The sequence below is a fragment of the Dipteris shenzhenensis genome, chromosome 24 (assembly GCF_047967505.1).
Source record: "Dipteris shenzhenensis isolate YYH24624 ecotype China chromosome 24, Dip_SZ_1.0, whole genome shotgun sequence".
In the NCBI taxonomy this organism is placed as follows: domain Eukaryota; kingdom Viridiplantae; phylum Streptophyta; class Polypodiopsida; order Gleicheniales; family Dipteridaceae; genus Dipteris; species Dipteris shenzhenensis.
This window is the reverse complement of record NC_141619.1, coordinates 22,635,470-22,651,487: the sequence shown is the minus strand read 5'-3', so window position 1 is coordinate 22,651,487 and position 16,018 is coordinate 22,635,470. Positions and strand designations below refer to the sequence as shown.

The 16,018-nt window shown below is 42.7% G+C and overlaps 1 protein-coding gene across 3 annotated transcripts in view; it reads left to right on the top strand.

Annotated features, from left to right (window-relative positions):
* Positions 1–12,727, top strand: part of LOC147886377 (autophagy-related protein 13b-like) — a 38,621-nt gene extending 25,894 nt beyond the window's left edge. Inside the window, exons 4-5 of one of the 3 annotated variants that reach the window (XR_015543348.1) lie at positions 12,017–12,452; positions 12,501–12,726. Coding sequence is in view for 2 of the 3 variants with exons in the window: in XM_087395935.1 (XP_087252061.1) it covers positions 12,017–12,362 (346 nt within the window). In the remaining variant the exon portion in view is untranslated. Of the gene's footprint in view, positions 1–12,016 lie in introns of all 3 variants that reach the window. The other 2 variants (XM_087395937.1, XM_087395935.1) reach the window with 2 other exon arrangements.
* Positions 12,728–16,018: the final 3,291 nt, after the last annotated feature.

Sequence of the window (16,018 nt, the reverse complement as noted above, 5' to 3'; positions counted from 1 at the left end):
ACAATCAATCCTGGAGTCACAATACTCCATGTACGGAGCTCGAACCGCCCGACCACCCTCAAGCTATTCTCACTCGCACTCTCACTCTCACTCACACCAAGGTGTTTCAATGAATCTCACTCTCACTCAAGATGATACAATCATAGTCAAAAGAAGAATCTCACTCTCACTCTCAATCTCGGAGCTTCTGAAATATGCTGTCTTGTTGCCTCTGCGTATTTTGAGTTTTCAACTTAATAGATCATGGAATTAGATCTCGACCTCTTCTGTAAAGTTGTAGATTGCAATCTCAGCTTTCCAACAAAAAAAAGAGCTCCTCAATCCGAGTTCGGAATCAAAAGTTATGGTCGAAATAGTGACTGCTTTTTTTATCCAAGAAAGGTGCGACCTGCTTTTTTTCACTTTTTAGCTGGCTTTTTCACTTTATCTTGCTTTTCTTGCCCTTCACGACCAATTTGCTCCATTCCTGGACCATTCTAGCAAGAACTTTAGTTCTTTTTAAATCAATCACTCCTTTCCAAGTTCTTCTTTAGAATCTGCAAAGTTGGACCTTCCTTTAAACTTGCAACTCCGGTCACAACTCCCATGCATATATATATATATATATATATTCTTGGATTTGTTAAATCTCAAATCACTTATTAGTATTTTCAAAACACAAAATTGACATGAAAATAAATTTCACAAATAACTACTACTACTAAAACAAAAAAGGAAATTTATACACAAAATATGGAGCGTCACACAAAAATGTGGAGCGTCACAATCGCCCCCTCTCTAAAAAACTCTGTCCTCAGAGTTTAAAAGAAGGAAACTCAGCAATAAGTGAACCTAAATCCACCCAAGTTGCATCCTCTATAGGATATACATCCCATTTTATCAAAACTTCTACTATTGTTCTGTTTCTAAGTTGCTTGGTTTGTCTATCCAAAATAAGCTGGGTTCAACCTTCAACGTTCCATCTTCTTGAATTCTAGATGTGTCCTTCCTCAGCTTCGTCGATGGTTGGATTCATCTCGCCAATCTTAGCCTCCATCCTGGGTCCTTTGACAAAATTGAATTTGGCTTTATTTGGACATTCAAATGTCCGATGTCCTTGTTCTCCACACCTGAAGCACAATCCCAGCCTTCGTGCTCGTTCAATAAAAGTAGGATCATTTTTCCAAGGAGATGCTTGTCGACCTTTCTGGTTCCCAACAACTTTATTAGCTTGATCTTTGCTTTGGATGCCCTCTTGACTATAAGGAACGAATCTTCTTTGATATCTAAGATTTCTACCATCCTGTTGTTCCCTCCATCCTTGAAATTTATTGGCACTAGAAAACTCTGATCTTTGTTGGGAAATATTTGAACTCTGAACTCTTGGAAAAGGATGACCTGTTGGAATCATCTTTGTCTTTGTCGCTTTCCGTTCGTTGTAAGCTTCTAATTTTTTAAAATTTTTTGCCTTGGCCACAACATCTAAGAAGTCCTTGGATCCAGTCCCTTTCATCATGTATAAAAGATCCTCCTTAAGACCTTCTACAAACTTATGTGTAAGAGAGTCACTTGTCACTTCAAGTGCATATTTATGCAATCGGAGAAACTTTTCCTTATACTCATCTACAGAAAGATTGTGCTTTCCCTCGTGAACCTGCTTAAAGTTATAAAATTCCATTTTTTTCTCCATGTAATAGTGAGGGGAGCAATACCTCTTTCCAGCTGCGGCTCGAAATTGTGCCCAAGTGATAGGTTCACTTGGTTTTTCTCTAACCTGTAGATGAGACTTCCATCATAACTTTGCGACTCCACGAAGTTGAAGAGATGCAATCTTTGCCTTTCCAACCCCATCAAATTCTCGTAGGGCGAAGAAATCTTCAAGCTCTTCGAGCCAAGCTTCAAGATCTTCTCCAGTCTTCTTTTCACCATCAAATTGTGAAAGTTTTGCCTTCTTGAAGACTTGCCTAAGAGCTGATTCAGCAACATCCTCTTCAACTCTTGATCTCTTGCGAGGTCTTGGATCTGCAACTTCATCCTCGACATTATCTTCCTCCGTTCGTGTCCTCTTCTGTGGTCTTGATCCTGTAGCATCATCATCTCGAGGTATTTCTACATAAATACCATTGTTGAGATCTCCATTTGTCTCGTTTCTTTTAGAAGTATCCGCCACAGCCTTGCCTTTTATCCGTTTTAGCTCTTCACTAAGTGTCTGAATCAAAAGATCTTGTTCGAACATCCTCCGTTGAACCTCATCGCGGTCAGCCAGCTCTCTCGCTCACAATCAAGAATTCAACCTGCTCTTATGTAGGATTGATAAACGAAAGTAGAGCAAGTACAAGGTGCAAGAGTCGATGGATATCAGCCATCACGTCAACTAGAGTATTATGAAAAGAAAAGTACATAGTACTTATAGCTAGATCCTAGGACTAAGTGTCCTAGGTGTCACATAGGACTAAGTGTCCTATGTGGCATAAAAGGCACAAAATAAACTAAGTGCCTATAACTATGCCTACAAGGCACATACCAGGGTTCATAGGGCATCACTAGAACTGGGTGAAGATGACCTACAAACACCCCTCCATGGTATGGGCTGAAGTATTCTGGAAACGTCTCAGAATACCTGGTATTTTTTTGTCATGGTGGCACATGTTCATCCAAAAGGATATAGCCACCTATGAATGTACAAGGTATGTCAGATCATGTAACAAAGGGAACCAAGTGTAAAGCCTATCGGAAGACTTCGAACCTGGGACGAGGAAGTGCCTTTGTAAACATATCTGCTATGTTGTCCTCTATGGAAAGATAGGACAACTCTATGTCTCCTGCTGACAACCGCTCTCGAACATAATGATAGTGAACCTCAATGTGCTTGGTACGCCTCTGAAACACTGGGTTACGCGCAATGGCCAAAGCACTCTGGCTATCAGTGTAGACCATAGTGGAGGATGTCTGGCGAATACCAAGATCTGTAAGTAACTGTCGAAGCGAGACACGCTCTATTGTAGCGGTGAAGGCTGCCCTGTACTCAGCCTCACAGCTAGATGTGGCAACTGTTGGTTGCTTCTTGCTAAGCCAAGAGATACATGAATTGCCAAGCCAAAAACAATTGCCGGTATGTGACACTCTGGTGTCCAAACAACCTGCCCAGTCACTATCCGTGTAAGCATGCATGGTAAGTGAACCCTGATCACCATAGAAGAGAGCTAAATCCTGAGTGCCTCTGAGATATCTGAAAACTCTCTTCACTGCCTGCCAATGATGTGAACTGGGCATGTGCATGAATCTACTGAGCTGAGATACTGCATATTGTAAGTCAGGTCTGGTGTGACATAAGTAAATGAGACATCCAACAGCCTGCTGGTAAAGAGTGATATCACATGGTGGGCTCCCATCATGAGCTGAAAATTTGAAGCCAGGGTCCACTGGAGTAGAGATTGGCTTGCAATCCTCGAACTGAAAACGATTAGGGAGCTGTCCAATATACTTGGACTGTGACATCATGATACCCCCCTCAACATGAGCAAACTGAATGCCCAAATAATAGTGGAGCTGTCCTATGTCTGACATTTCAAAATCCCGCTGTAAATCAACCTTGAAAGCTGCAATATGCTGAGTATTTGGGCCCGTGATGAGCATATCATCCACATATAAAATCAGCACTAAAAAATCAGATCCACTCCCACGGACATAAAGAGTGGGTTTTGTGGGACTATTCTGAAAACCAAGGGATAGTAAGTGTGCATGAATTTTGGCATACCATGCCCTGGGTGCCTGCTTCAAACCATAAAGGGCTTTTCTAAGCCGGCATACCTTGTTTTCAGAATTAACAACCTCAAAGCCAAGAGGTTGTGTCACATAAACTTCTTCCTGCAGATCCCCATGAAGAAAAGCAGTCTTGATGTCAAGCTGGTGCACTTGCCAATGGCGATGGGCGGCAATGGCAATGACAATGACACATCTAATTTTAGTAATCTTGGATGTGCTAGCCTTCGTCATGGCTGAGTTTGCCCTTCACCTCCGGAGTGCCGACAGAAACTCAGTACGAAGACTTTGTATAAATGGATGCTCAAGTATGTGTGGGTGTGTGGATTTGTATGTGTGAGAGCATGCTTTTATACTATGGTCTACACCCACTGTTGGGCGCTGATGACGTCAGTGGGGATGTCATAGTAGCTAGTCCCTGCTATGCATGATGGAGTTTATGGTTCTCAATCTTATGAGTGACTCTCGTGAGATTGAAACTGCACACTGTTGTGTTTTTAGAGGATGAGTTTGGGAATGTTCCTAGATTCATCTAGGTATATCTTGGATGTGGGAGCAAAGGTCTCCTCAAAGTCAATGCCTTGTTGTTGGGCATACCCTTTTGCAACAAGACGGGCTTTGTGTCAATCTATATTGCCATCAGATTTCATTTTTAATTTGTAGACCCACCGGGTACCAATGGCATGCTTGCGGGGAGGGAGATCTACTGATTCCCATGTGTCATTTTTGGCAATGGATTGTAACTCAGCTCTCATTGCATCCATCCACTCTTTGCTGACAAAAAGCATCTTTATGGCACAAAGGCTCTTCATTGCAAGCTGTAGCAAGGAGTGCAAACTCAAGAAAGTGACCATGCATCTGTCTATTCCCTGATCTTGTCCGAGCAGCAAAAGGTTGATCTTGTTTGCTGTCCCTTAATCTATCAAGAAGCCATCTGGGAACTTGCCTTTGCTGTCTATTGACAGCTCTTTCTTCAATCACTGCATCATGAATAGTGGGATCATTTTGTACTGGAAGAGAAACCTGCAAATCAGCATGTTGTACAGGCTGATCATAAATAGCAAATGCTTCAATAGAGAGTGCAGCTGAGTGATCATCAAGGTGATAAAGCCCCTTTTTCAAAGTGCCAGTAAGGACTATGGCATTGTCATCACGAAGATCATATACTAGGCATCTGTATCCATCAAAAATCACTCTGAAACCTGAAGTGGCAATTGCTGAAATTGAAATCAAATTGACTTCAATTCCAGGCACAAAAAGAACATTTGTCAAAGTGACAGGATGGCTTGAAATGGATGTGAGCTGCACATCTCCAATTCCTTTTACAGCATAGGAAGCATTATTAGCACATGTGACAGTCCCTCCTCGAGGTGCATTAGCTAAGGAATGAAACAACTGTCTGCAAGAGGTGACGTGCTTGGAAGCACCACTATCAAAATACCAAGACTGAGCATCATTAGCAGTAAAAAGTGCATCAACTTGGGAGGGATCAAATGAACAATGGACAGCCCATGCCCAATCATCCTGGAGAGCATGTGCATGTGAAGCATCTGCTGGCTCGTGGGATTCAATTGCATGTGAGGCATTAACTGTCAATCCTGCTTTCTTTTTCTCCGAAGCAATGCGCTTCCTACATTCTGAAATGTCATGTCCAGGCTTGTGACAATAGTTGCATCTTTTCTTCTTTGACTTATCTGCTGTATTTTTAGATGCATTGGAGGAATTGCCACTGTTAGGCGCAGATTTAGGCTTGCCCATAGGCTTGGAAGCCTTGCCTCTTCCAGTCTGCTGTGAAGCAAATGCATGATCAGGAACAATAGCTTGTCTATTAGCTCGACTTTGCTCTTCCTGCAAAAGCAAAGTGACTAGCTGATCAAAAGAGCAGTGGTCTGGATTACCGATGGCCACTAATCGAAGGGTTGTAGCAAACCCTTGATATGTATCTAGCAGTTCATTTAATGTGGTACTGACAAGCTGAGAATTTGGCACCACCTCATCAATATTGGCAAGTTGTTCCATGAGGTCCTTGACCTTTGTCAGGTATGCATCCATAGAGTCACCTTCATTCATACTGACTTCTTGCAATTGCCTTCTTAAATATGCAACACGTGCCTCATTGCGAATCTGATAAAGAGAAGCCAATTTGTCCCAAGCATCCTTTGCTGTCGTGCAAGATCGGATGTGTGGAATAATGATTCTCTTGCATGATAAAGCAATATAGGAATGTGCATTTGCATCTCTGGCATCCCATCTTGATTGTTCCTGAGTTGGGGGAGCAACAGCAGGGTTGCTAGAAGATAAGGCATCAGGAGTAGTACCCTTTGCAGAGGGACCAGAAGTAGAGGCAACCACTGTAGCATTGGCTGGCCTTAGATCAACCCCAGAAACAATATTCCAAAAGTGCCTTGCAACAAGAATATGTTTCATTAGATAGGACCACATTGGATAGTTGGTCCCATCCAACTTATCATCTTCACGAAGAATGCCAAATATCGTGATTGTTTCCAGCCATTGTAAATAGTACTGATAGATATGCATTGACAAAGTGACCAAAGTATAGCCTCAAGGCTTTAAACTGCAAAAATATGATTTACTGTCCCAAACACCTGTGAGCTTACAACAGATATTTCCAGGAGACTGAAATGGGCCTCAAGGAAACACGGTCCCTTTTCTTGCTCAGATGATGAAATAGAGAGAGCAAATAGACTGAAAATATGTGCAGCAAGGTATAGAAACAGGGTTACCAGCTGAAATCGAGCTCCCAACACAAAAGCCCCAAATTTTGTTGACCTGAGTGATGATGTGGCACAATGTGACAGTCCTGAACCTGAAATTGATTGAAAACTTCAATTTTTGGAATGATTTCAGTTGTCAACCTTGTCCAAGGTGTTGTATTGACAGGTTGAAGGTTCAGATGTCAAAAGCCCTAAATTTTTCTGTTGGAAATTAGGGTTTGACAGTGAAAACTGTCAAAAACAGTAAGAGACTGCAAATGTTGCTTGTGAATCAGCTTCTGGTCCTCTGAGCTTAGGTCTGAGACTTAAAAGACCTCTGTAGGTAGAGTATAACAGACAACGGAGCTGCTGCAGCAGGTTGAAGTGCAAAAGGTGGCCTGGAGTGTAGCTGGAACAGCCCTCAGACACCTCGAACTGAGTGCGTGGCTGCTAGTGTCTCCTTTGGAGGGCTCTGAACAGGTCGCGATAGTTGGATGTCTCCTGTAGATGACTCTGGAGAGGTCACGGGAGCTGGGCGCTTGGATCTGCAGTACAAAAGTGGCGACAGATGGCCACGGGTACTGTAAAAGACCTCGAAAATGCTGCAGATGGGGCCTAGAAGCAGTCGCCTCAGCCTGGAAACATCAATGAGGCACTTTGTGGTGACGAAAAGACTCTGGAACCCTTGGACAGCAGCTGGAGAGCCTCGAACAGGCTGGAGCAATGACGACCAGCAGAGGAGCAGACTTCCAATGAGCAATGGAGGGCTCAAGGGGCTGAGGAGAGCTGGAAGACAAGTGTAAACCTTGGCTCTGATACCACTGTAGGATTGATAAACGAAAGTAGAGCAAGTACAAGGTACAAGAGTCGATGGATATCAGCCGTCACGTCAACTAGAGTATTATGAAAAGAAAAGTACATAGTACTTGTAGCTAGACCCTAGGACTAAGTGTCCTAGGTGTCACATAGGACTAAGTGTCCTATGTGGCATAAAAGGCACAAAATAAACTAAGTGCCTATAACTATGCCTACAAGGCACATACTAGGGTTCATAGGGCATCACTAGAACTGGGTGAAGATGACCTACATCTGACACCACTTGAGACGCTCCAAACCTTAAAATCAATATTGATTCTATAGAGAGAAGGAGAAAATTGAAATACAATAGAAGGAGACTTTCTGTTGAATCAAAATCGTTTACAATCAATCCTGGAGTCACAATACTCCATGTACGGAGCTTGAACCGCTCGACCACCCCCGAGCTATTCTCACTCGCACTCTCACTCTCACTCGCACTCTCACTCACACCAAGGTGTTTCAATGAATCTCACTCTCACTCAAGATGATACAATCGTAGACGAAAGAAGAATCTCACTCTCACTTGCACTCTCACTCTCAATCTCGGAGCTTCTGAAATATGCTGCCTCTGCGTATTCTGATTTTTCGACTTAATAGATCATGGAATTAGATCTCGACCTCTTCTGTAAAGTTGTAGATCGCAATCTCAGCTTTCCAAAAAAAAAAAAGAGCTCCTTAATCCGAGTTTGGAATCAAAAGTTATGGTCGAAATAGTGACTGCTATTTTTATCCAAGAAAGGTGCAACCTGCTTTTCGCCACTTTTTAGCTAGCTTTTCCACTTTATCTTACTTTTCTTGCCCTTCACGACCAATTTGCTCCATTCCTGGACCATTCTAGCAAGAACTTTAGTTCTTTTTAAATCAATCACTCCTTTCCAAGTTCTCCTTTAGAATCCACAAAGCTGGACCTTCCCTCAAACCTACAACTCCGGTCGCAACTCCCATGCATATATATATATTTTCTTGGATTTGTTAAATCTCAAATCACTTATTAGTATTTTCAAAACACAAAATTGACATGAAAATAAATTTCACAAATAACTACTACTACTAAAACAAAAAAAGAAATTTATACACAAAATATGGAGCGTCACACAAAAATGTGGAGCGTCACAATCCACTTCCATGACCAAGTCTGCGCTTGAGATGCGCTAACTCAGGGAGACCTTGCTACTACAGATCAGAGAGCAGCTGGAGGAGATTAGACCATGGGATACAAAGACTGACCAGACACAATGGCTAGCCGCAGATTTCTATGTTTTTGAGTCAGCCCTAGGACAAAGTGGGGTGGAGGAGGAGCTAGCTAATATGCGGGTAGTCTGGATTTTTGAGAGAGGGGTGCAGAGGCCACCCGCGATACGGTGAGCGATTGGAGCACCCTCTATTGAGGTCAGACCTATTACAACTTTCCTCAGAGGAGAACGTCCGAGACAAGGGGTCACTTTGAACATAGCTCAGCAGGTTTAGAGATCGAGGAGACCACGCACGTCCCCCTCCACCACCGCAGCATGAGACAACCCGACAGATGCAGATCTGAAACATTTTCACCGTTTATAGACGAGCCACAACAGTGCCGAGTATCGGTTTCTGAGTTCTGAGTTCCAGCTCTAGGCTGTCAGCCTACTACTTCAGATAGCACATGATATGTTTTGTACTTGATTTTGCTTGAGCTATTGAGTTTTTCAGCATAGTACTCAGCAAGGGCCTTAGCGCGCCCTTTGCTCCAGCCCTTTGTGGCTTGTATGAGTTCCTTTCCCTTTTGCCCGCGAGGCCTTCCGCCAACGTTAATATATCTTTCTTTCTTTTCGCCCCCGCCCCCCCGCGTCCCTCCTTTTCAATAAACCAACTGGGGGGTTTGAATTGAAATCCAGCACCCGATTCTCTTTTGGACCTGGTAATGCCATATATTGTCCGATTTGCCATATTTGGCTTGACTGTCTTATTTATCCTAATTGTCATATTCACATGATGTGCCTATTTGTTGTATCTGCCCATTTTCTCTTCAATCGCATAAGCTGCCTGGTAGTTATTACAAGCCCTCTAGGATAATGGCAAGCAGTCCATGCATGAGCATGGGGAGCAACTATGAGAATTGTGCCCTGTCAGTGTATGTAGGCCATTGTGAACCCTGATGCATGGGGATTTTATGTTGAAACATTGATTTCTTGTTGCCAAAGTTTTCCAGGCCTTACCTCGCAAACAGTTTGAAAAGATAACCTCGCAAACAGGCCTTACCTTCCTAACAGTTTGAAAAGATTACAAGTAACAGCCAAAAGGCTGGATGGGGACTTTTTCTGGCAGGGGCTTACCCATTGGTCATTGAATGCGATTGCACAGACAAAAGATCTGAGAAATGACAGCATGTTAAGTAGGGTTTCTACCTCTCACAATCTTATGTACGGAGGAGCTCATGCTCTTAATGGCACTCAAATATTTAACACGTAAACGAGGTTGATGGCAAGCAAGAGGACAATGACTATGGTGTAAAAATTGTGAGAGAGGTGGATGTTAACCCTTTCCATACAACTTGTATGTGACTCACGATGTTTGCCTATCATTTTCCCCCCTAGTATAGTATCAAGCCATCTACATATGCACTAAGTGCAAGATTAGTCAAAGCATTAGCCTTCTCGGTTATGCTACTTTTATATACCACAGATGAGGGAAAAATCAAAGTCATTGCCAAGATACCCACCCCCCACAAATTATATGTGAGGTACTATTGAAGGTTTATACTTGACTATGACAAGCTAGCATGTCCCATGTACCACTTACCATTGAATTCCCAATGGACAGGGAGTGCCTATGACAAACTAAAACAAGCCCTGGTAACTACTCATATTGAGGACTCCTTGGAAATTAGGAGTCAAAGAGTGTGTGAGAGCTGCATCTGACTTGCTTATGTCAGCTTGCTATAGCCATGTGATAGGTCATTGATAGCCCAAGGTACTCGTCGTATGCCATAGTCTCCTCTTGGGTATTGATCAAAGGGGCCCAAAGCACAAGACAACATAGTAGCATCGTGCCTTGCAGCCTACTCTCCTCCATCATAAATGTTAAGGTTAAAAAGATGTTTTGTCGTATTGTGTGCTTCTTGAAAGCTCACATATGTCCCCCACCCATGTAGTCATCCATTGTATCCTTCTCATCTTCAAAGCAGCCAAGGCAATCTTCAGATAATCCCCCAATGCATAGTATTTTCTTATTATATACGCTGGCTTCCTGCTCTTAACTTCTACATAAAGATCTTCTTTATTGATTTGTTGTTGACCACAGTGGCCAGCTCTTGTTTGGATGAACTTGAGCGGTAATCATCTCTTTGACTGTGGAGACAAGTGTTGGTGCTGGTAGAGATGTACTGCACTTTTGTATGACTTCTGCACTGATTTCTTGCTTACCATTTCCTGCCATCTCCTTCACTTTCCTATCAAGAGCTGCAACCATAAGTCTGAGCTCTCTCACTTCTTATTGTAGAAAGTATCTTTGCTCTTGTGGATCAGCCCATCCTCCACTTGTAATGCAATGCATAGGGGCTGAGTATTGATGCTGAGGCTGCAACGTCTGAATAAGAGGGCTTTAAGTCGGTGTAGCGGCAAAAGTCTTCATCTTCGGGAATTCCACAGTTTGATAAGCCCTTTTGCTGAAGCTAAACCCCCAAGCTGATCCAAGGGCTCATCCCAGCCTGGGGTGACCTCGAACTTTGTGCTCTGCTGTGCTGTACGGAGCGGACGGCTTTGTTGGACGGAGATATGGAGGTACGTATGAAGGACGAAGGTAAGACCTGTACGGAACGGGGAATGACTGTGCGGGTGACGAAACAACTAGCGGGTGACTGCACGGGCGATGAGAGAGAGAGAGAGAGAGAGAGAGAGAGAGAGAGAGAGAGAGAGAGAGAGAGAGATGGCGAGAGGAAGGGCTGTATGGATGCTGTTATTTTTCTGGCACTCAAATGCAAACTAAAGTGGACTTGTATGGGCAATCCACTGTGTGGTTTGTTTGCCTTGAATTTCTATGAGAATAATGTTTCACCATTTGAATTAAATTTGGCGTGCCCAACTTGTGCACCGAAAAGAAATTTAGTTTGTTAGTATGATCAATTTCAATTTCAACTGATAAAAATAATTGAGCAGAAGCAAACAATGCTGATTGTAGATCAATGCTACACTGCAGCCATGGAAATTCACATGTGTCCGTACATCAACGGTATTATATCACCTTGGTTGTTCCAGTTATTTTCACAGTGCAGCCAACTGGGTTTCATCATATGTTTTTTGAACTGTATGAAGTATTAAGGGAGATGTATTGCTTGTCTATCTGCATGAGAGAGAGAGAGAGAGAGAGAGAGAGAGAGATTAACGTCTTCTGGAGGCCTCATGGGCCTATGGGACTAAGTACAATCCAAGGGTAACTCATACAAGCCACTGTGGGCTGAAGCAAAGGGGGCTTGCTAAGGCCCTTGCCGAGTGCAATGTTAAGGCCCTTGCCGAGTGCTATGCTAAACTCAAAATCTCAAAACTAGTACTCAATCTTAAAATCAAGTTCAAAATCAAAATACATAGCCGGGTGCATTTGGTGGCTCCCCTGTGAGCTGCACAGATATATCGGTGTCTGTTCATGGATTGGTGTGTGTGTGTGTGTGTGAGAGAGAGAGAGAGAGAGGGTATATGTGGATTGGTGCTGAGTAAAGCTCCATGAACTTGCAGGATGGACAGTCCAAAATTGAAGTCTGATTTTTCTGGAGAGTATGGGGTAATTTCTCATAATAGATCAAAAGATGCTGCACTTGGAACAATAATGAGGATGCTCAAGGCTGCTGCACCATTGAGGTGCACACAAGCATACCCATCCATCGTAAGACCAAGGCTGCCTTCTACATATCTGGAAAGCTCATGGAGAGATTCAGACGAGGACAAAACTTCTGCACCCCCTGGTTTTGATACGTCTACTCAACCTGAAGGAGATATAAAGTGCCAGCTTAAGAAAACCACAACTGATGCTTTAGAGGAGCTCAAAATGTACAAAAGAGTGAGAGACTCCCTGCGCAAATGATGTGGCCAGTAAATAGTAAAGAACATGTTACAATTGTAAATAATCGTACGTTGGCGGCTACAGAGGCAAGTGTTATGTATAATTTTGAGGGTATATAATGACATTGTATGTCAATGGGGAAACCATTGCCTTTACAAGGTATGCAATGACGTCGTACTTCAATGGAGAAACCATTTAGCAGATATGCCTTAACAGTCTACAGATTTTGGTTCTCCACTGCTAAGGAAAATTTTCCAAAGTCTGCATCTGCTGAGTATGGAGTATGTTATCCTTCCCATAAATTACAGGAGCAATATAAGCTCACTCTTTTTGTTTTACAGAAATTTTGAGGTACAACAAAAAATCTAAATTTGTATGATTGGATATATTCTAGTCTTACAGAGGTATATATATAGTTTTTTCTGTAATGAAAATACTACATGGAGTGCAAAATGCTGCAAGCCAAAGCCCCCTCTGGTGAAACCACCACCACCTTCCCTCTACCTCTCTTTCTCACAGGGCCTGTCTCTTGGGGAAGCAGTGGTCACAACACTCGCTTGCTCGCACAGTAAAAGGCAGAAATGGGATGGCATGCTTATTTCTGGGCAGGCTGAAGATTTATGGCTGCTCCTCCAAGGGTCAGTGCTTGGATATACTTTTCATCATAATGCACTTACTACATACTGGGCAAGGCTTGACAGATGGTTTTTGTTTTACCCACAACAATTTGCAGATTTTAGCCCTCATCTCCTTATAGATTTCTCATTGGGCTTGTCGGATCATGCCCCATTGTGGATGAATTTGCACCTTGGTATGCCTTTGGATGATTTGCCACCCCTTTCCAGTAGATTATTGCATGTTAATCAGGCTTATTTCCGACATCACTATTTCCAGCAAATGATTAGACTTGCAATTCATCCCGTCTTTGCATGCCCAGGAGGACATAGATTATGCTTGGGACAGTTTTGTCTCTCATATGCAGAATGTCATTAGGAAGTATGGCAACTGGCATATGACTAAATGGAGGAATGAGGTTAAATGGGCAAAAAGAACAGCACAACAATTGACTGAATTTTCTCAGTTAAGGCCTCTCTCTGATTCAGAAAATGATTCCCTTTCACATGCTCAGATTAAATTGACTATTAATGATCAGAGAAAATTGCACAACTGGCAGATTAGGGCAAGAATGAAGCCCCTCATGGATAAGGGTTGCTCATCAAAAGCCTTTTTCCAGGGCCTGCATGCTACACTCGAAAGAAAAAATTATGTCTAAGGGTAAGGAAGCTAGATGGCTCTTGGACGCACTCTTTCTCTGATCTCCAAGATGATTGCCAAAATTATTTTCAGAAATTGTTCTCCGCTCCTGGTTCCCCATCAAATCAAATGACTGATGCTAGGACTGAATTTAATGTACCTATCATACATCTCTAAAGAAAAAGTCTTTGTTTCAATGGCATTTTACACTTCCATAACATCCGGAGATTCTTTCGCCACCATGACAGGGGCTTCCTTATATGCCACATAGAATTAGCATATTGCTGAATCCATGGAGCAAGCTGAAGAAGCCTATAGGCTTTGATGGAGGTTAAGGCAGGAAGAGGAACAGGATGAGTGCATGTAGCAGAGGGTTGCAATTGCCAATCCGTAAGCCTGTCTGTGTCAGCCACAGGAGAAACAGGTAGAAAAGGATGTAATAAATCAGCAATTTTCTTCCATATAGGCCTATGATGCAATCCCAATGCATAGGAAGCAGTGGCCTGAGGAAAAGATAAGACATATCCCTATTCATCTACCACATCATGTATGTATCTAATTCCCAATTTCATGAGATTGTATGCTCGAACAGGTTCCTATAAAGCGAGTGGAATGTCAAAGATGGCACTCCAATGAATACTTTCTTTCCTCATTGAGTTTGTCTCCGAGCAATTATCAGGAGCCCATTTGACCTTAGAAAGTACTTGTTTCTAGTCAAGTATTAGAGCAGTAGAGAAAGGACAGCCAGGTATCTTCCCTACAAATGTGCCAATGATAATCTCCCAATGATCAGTAGTCCAATGGTCATAAGCACAAGTCCTCATGTTGACACACATGGATGCTAGCATACAAGTCCATGGCTGTTGTTGGCGGAAAAAAGTATGCAGCATAGTCGCCTTCCTTGCAAGCACATGATATCTTATATTGAGGACATTAAGTCCACCATGCATCCTAGGAGAGCACACCATTTCCATCTTTATCAGTCTCAATGCTTTCACAGCAGTTTTTGTCCTCCATAATATCTCCATAGCTTGAGACATAAAGGTTGAAATATTTCTAGAGGACCAACGCAGCAAAGGCAAATAGAACTGAACATAGGACATTACAGGACTGTACTCTGACATGAAGAGGCCAAGTAGAAATCTTCCAGTATTCCAGTTTATGTTAAAGTCTTTGGAAGATCCATTTTAGCTATTGCTTCCTGGTGATATGCCATCCTATGGGATATCCCAAATGCCTGACTACATCTTTGGAATGCACCACCTGACCTGGCCAAAGAATAGAATGCCAATCACATTGTTTCAGGGGAAGTAATTTAGATTTGTCAAAATTGACATGCAATCCCGCTGCCAAACCATACAATGAAAGAGTGGTCATAAGCATGTGAACTTCCCCGGGAGAATTATGTGGCATAAAGAAGGAATCATCAGCATATGCATGTGCCAAAAAAGATGCAGCCCCAGGGATTTTAAGACCAGTCATCTGTCGTGTGTTTGTAAGATGATCAAGATACATCAAAAGGGGATGGGTCGCAATGGCATAGAAGAGAGCACTAAGAGGGCAGTCCTGTCTAACTGGTCGACCCAATGTCCATGAGCGAGACAGATGACCCCCAAGAATGCACTGAGAAGTAGAGTCAGAATAAAGCCAGTAAACTGCATTTGCTATCTTGGGACCAAAGCCCAACTTTGTCATGATTTGAGAGATAAAATCCCATTGAACAGTATCAAATGCCTTAGCAATATCCACCTGCAATATCCACCTGCAATATAAGGACATCTTGATGCGAATACTTAGCATATTCAATTGCAATCAAGGCATTGGAAATATTGTCATGGATTTGTCTTCGCGGCACAAACCCATACTGATGAGGATGAAGTCCCGCATCCAGTATCCTGTGAAGCCTATGCACAATCATTTTGGTGATGAGTTTGTAAACTACAGGCATCAAAGTAATAGGCCTCCAATCTGACATATGGTCACACAGATGTTTTTTGGGCACAAGTTTGACTATGCCATGCTTCCAAGAGTGCGGCAACTGATTTTCTTGCCAAGCAACATTGATCATTTGCAAGAGCACATCTTTCAAATCATCCCAACAAGAAATATAAAATTCCACCGTAAGGCCATCCCAGCCAGGGGACTTGTATTTACTGAGGTGGAATAATGCATTCTCAAGTTCTGTGTCAGTAAAAGGTCTCTCCAAGGTAAGAGCATCATCCATTTCTACTATTTCAGAAACGTCGCATTGCACCATCCACATGTTTAAGATGTCAGGCTCCTTCAGAGATTGTTATTCATTTGCTTTGGCACTGCCCGTGTACTAGGATCCTCCTTAGGAGAATTTCAGATGATCTTCAGATCCGTTTCTCGAGTCACAGATTTGGGAAACATTTCTGGCTCTTTGGCAGATTTATGAAGTC